This window comes from Macrotis lagotis, chromosome 5 (assembly GCF_037893015.1).
Source record: "Macrotis lagotis isolate mMagLag1 chromosome 5, bilby.v1.9.chrom.fasta, whole genome shotgun sequence".
Lineage (NCBI taxonomy): Eukaryota > Metazoa > Chordata > Mammalia > Peramelemorphia > Peramelidae > Macrotis > Macrotis lagotis.
In genome coordinates this window covers 141,981,476-141,983,780 of record NC_133662.1, presented here as the reverse complement: position 1 = coordinate 141,983,780, position 2,305 = coordinate 141,981,476, and the positions used below count along the sequence as shown (strand labels likewise).

Genomic DNA, 2,305 nt, shown 5'->3' with positions numbered 1-2,305 from the left:
AGCACCTGAGCCAAGGTAGGCAGAAAATGTATCCCGTAAACGAATTCCTTCGAGACTCTTTGGTTCTCATTGGATACTACACCCCATATAAGTAAGATCGACTTCCTATTGAAGTATAAATTCATGAAAGGATTTCGAGTATGGATTTGAACAGAGTCCTAAGACGGAACTCACAATGTGAAAGAGTTCACCAAATGCTGGAAGGAATCATCTTTCAACTTCGTGGTTCCCATTTTAACCTCAGTAAGTATTAGAACAAAAAGAACATTGAATCCTAGAGTTCCATCTATTTAGGATTTCTTTGCCCTGCTCTAGGAAGTATTATACTGCATTTCCTGCCTTAATCTTCAAAGTCTGAAAATCCTAGCAAAGTTGGATTTGGAAATCGTGCACTATGTATAGAAATCATAGCAGTCTTACTCTAATCCTTTAATTGTTGGGGTAATTAAAACGGAATTGGGGGAGGTTGATCAAATTGTGGAATGAAACCTCTAATTATGATCCTTTAAGAATCAATCTCACTAATTTCTCAAAGGGTGAGTCTATAACGTGTTTACCAAGTATTGATTTACTTAAAACAAACAGGGAAAAACATCAACAGCCACCTCAAAAACTTCTGCCTCCTAGTTTGGATTGGGAATATGAGTTTAAATCCGACCTAAGAATCTTACTAGGACTTTCACGGGGTTCTTTTTTCATAATCGAGTAACTTTCTTCTAATTTTTCTAGTCCCGGAACAAAGCACATCTTGATTTAGCCTTGGTAAAAGCAAGTTTAACCGCAAGTCCTGTTCTCAGCCCTCTTATAAAGGGCAAAAAGCCCTTAGAACTCCGGGAAAGCTTTGTTATTTAAATGCCATCATTCAGAATGTTTGGTGGAGGGTAGCTAATCCCTTTTTCTTGCTTATTTTACAGACAAAGCCTTGCTCTTGGTTTAGAAGAGAGAGATTTCAGGCTGGGGGATTCCGCCAAGAAGCTCAACATGGGAGCTCTCCCTGAACTTGGTTCTGAAGACCAGCCCTTAATTTTATGCTATCAGGTGAATGGCTCTTGTCCTCGAACCCTGCATCCTTTGGGCATCCAGCTGATCATATACCTGGCCTGTGCCATAGGTATGTCGATTACTGTCCTGGGGAATCTCTTCGTGGTTTTTGCTGTCTCCTATTTTAAAGCCCTCCATACTCCCACAAATTTCTTATTGCTCTCCCTAGCACTGGCTGACATGTTCCTTGGACTCCTAGTGCTGCCATTGAGCACAGTTCGATCGGTAGAGAGCTGCTGGTTCTTTGGGGACTTCCTCTGCAGGTTGCATACCTACCTTGACACCCTCTTCTGCCTCACCTCCATCTTCCATCTGTGTTTTATTTCCATTGATCGCCATTGTGCCATATGCGACCCCCTGATTTATCCAACTAAATTCACTGTCAAGGTAGCATTCAGATACATCGTGGTGGGCTGGGGGCTCCCTGCAGCATATACTGCCTTCTTCCTCTACAGCGATGTGGTGGAGGAAGGACTGGGCATGTTATTGGATGAAATGCCTTGTGTGGGCAGCTGTCAGTTGCTGTTCAATAAATTCTGGGGCTGGTTGAACTTTCCCGTGTTCTTCTTCCCCTGTGTCATTATGATTGGTTTGTATGTGAAGATCTTCTTCGTGGCCAACAGACAGGCCAAGCAGATCAGCACCATGAGCAAGGGCATAGATACCTCTGTAGGTCAAACTGGGGCCTCTAAGCGGGAGAGAAAAGCAGCAAAGACTCTGGGGATCGCAGTAGGCATTTACCTTCTGTGTTGGCTGCCATTCACCATTGATACCTTGGTGGACAGCCTTCTCAATTTCATCACCCCACCTCTAGTCTTTGACATCTTCATCTGGTTTGCTTATTTCAACTCAGCGTGCAATCCTCTGATCTATGTCTTTTCCTATAGGTGGTTCAGGAAGGCTTTAAAACTCATTCTGAGTGGGGAGGTCTTCTCTCCTAGGACCCCTACCATTGACTTGTACCAAGACTAACCAATTTTCCTCAAGGGAGGGACCAGGTCACTTATTGGTAAAGGAGAGTCACAAAACATCTTTGACCAGGAGGTTTGGCAGAATCAAGAGGGAGAATTTATGGAACTGGGAAAGAAACATGAAATTAGAAAAAAGGTAAGTTTTGATTTTCCTGATATAAAACTTTTGAAAGAGTGAAGGAAAAAAAGAGATTTAGAAAAAGGAGCCTTATGCTATTAGGATGTCAACCAGACAAAATAAACAGTTTAGTTATCTGGTTTCTGTTTTACTGTCTACTTTTCAAAAATCACTT

The 2,305-nt window shown here is 42.3% G+C and overlaps 1 protein-coding gene across 1 annotated transcript; it reads left to right on the top strand.

Moving 5' to 3' along the window:
• Window positions 1–981: 981 nt before the first annotated feature.
• TAAR5 (trace amine associated receptor 5) lies at window positions 982–2,013 on the top strand. Its single transcript, XM_074190266.1, has one exon. It carries the CDS (start codon window positions 982–984, stop codon window positions 2,011–2,013), a length of 1,032 nt encoding a protein of 343 aa, XP_074046367.1.
• The last annotated feature ends 292 nt before the right edge of the window (window positions 2,014–2,305 follow it).

Bases quoted from the DNA above. Each gene is read 5' to 3' on its own strand.
- TAAR5 (XM_074190266.1), top strand. From the start codon at position 982: ATGGGAGCTCTCCCTGAACTTGGTTCTGAAGACCAGCCCTTAATTTTA.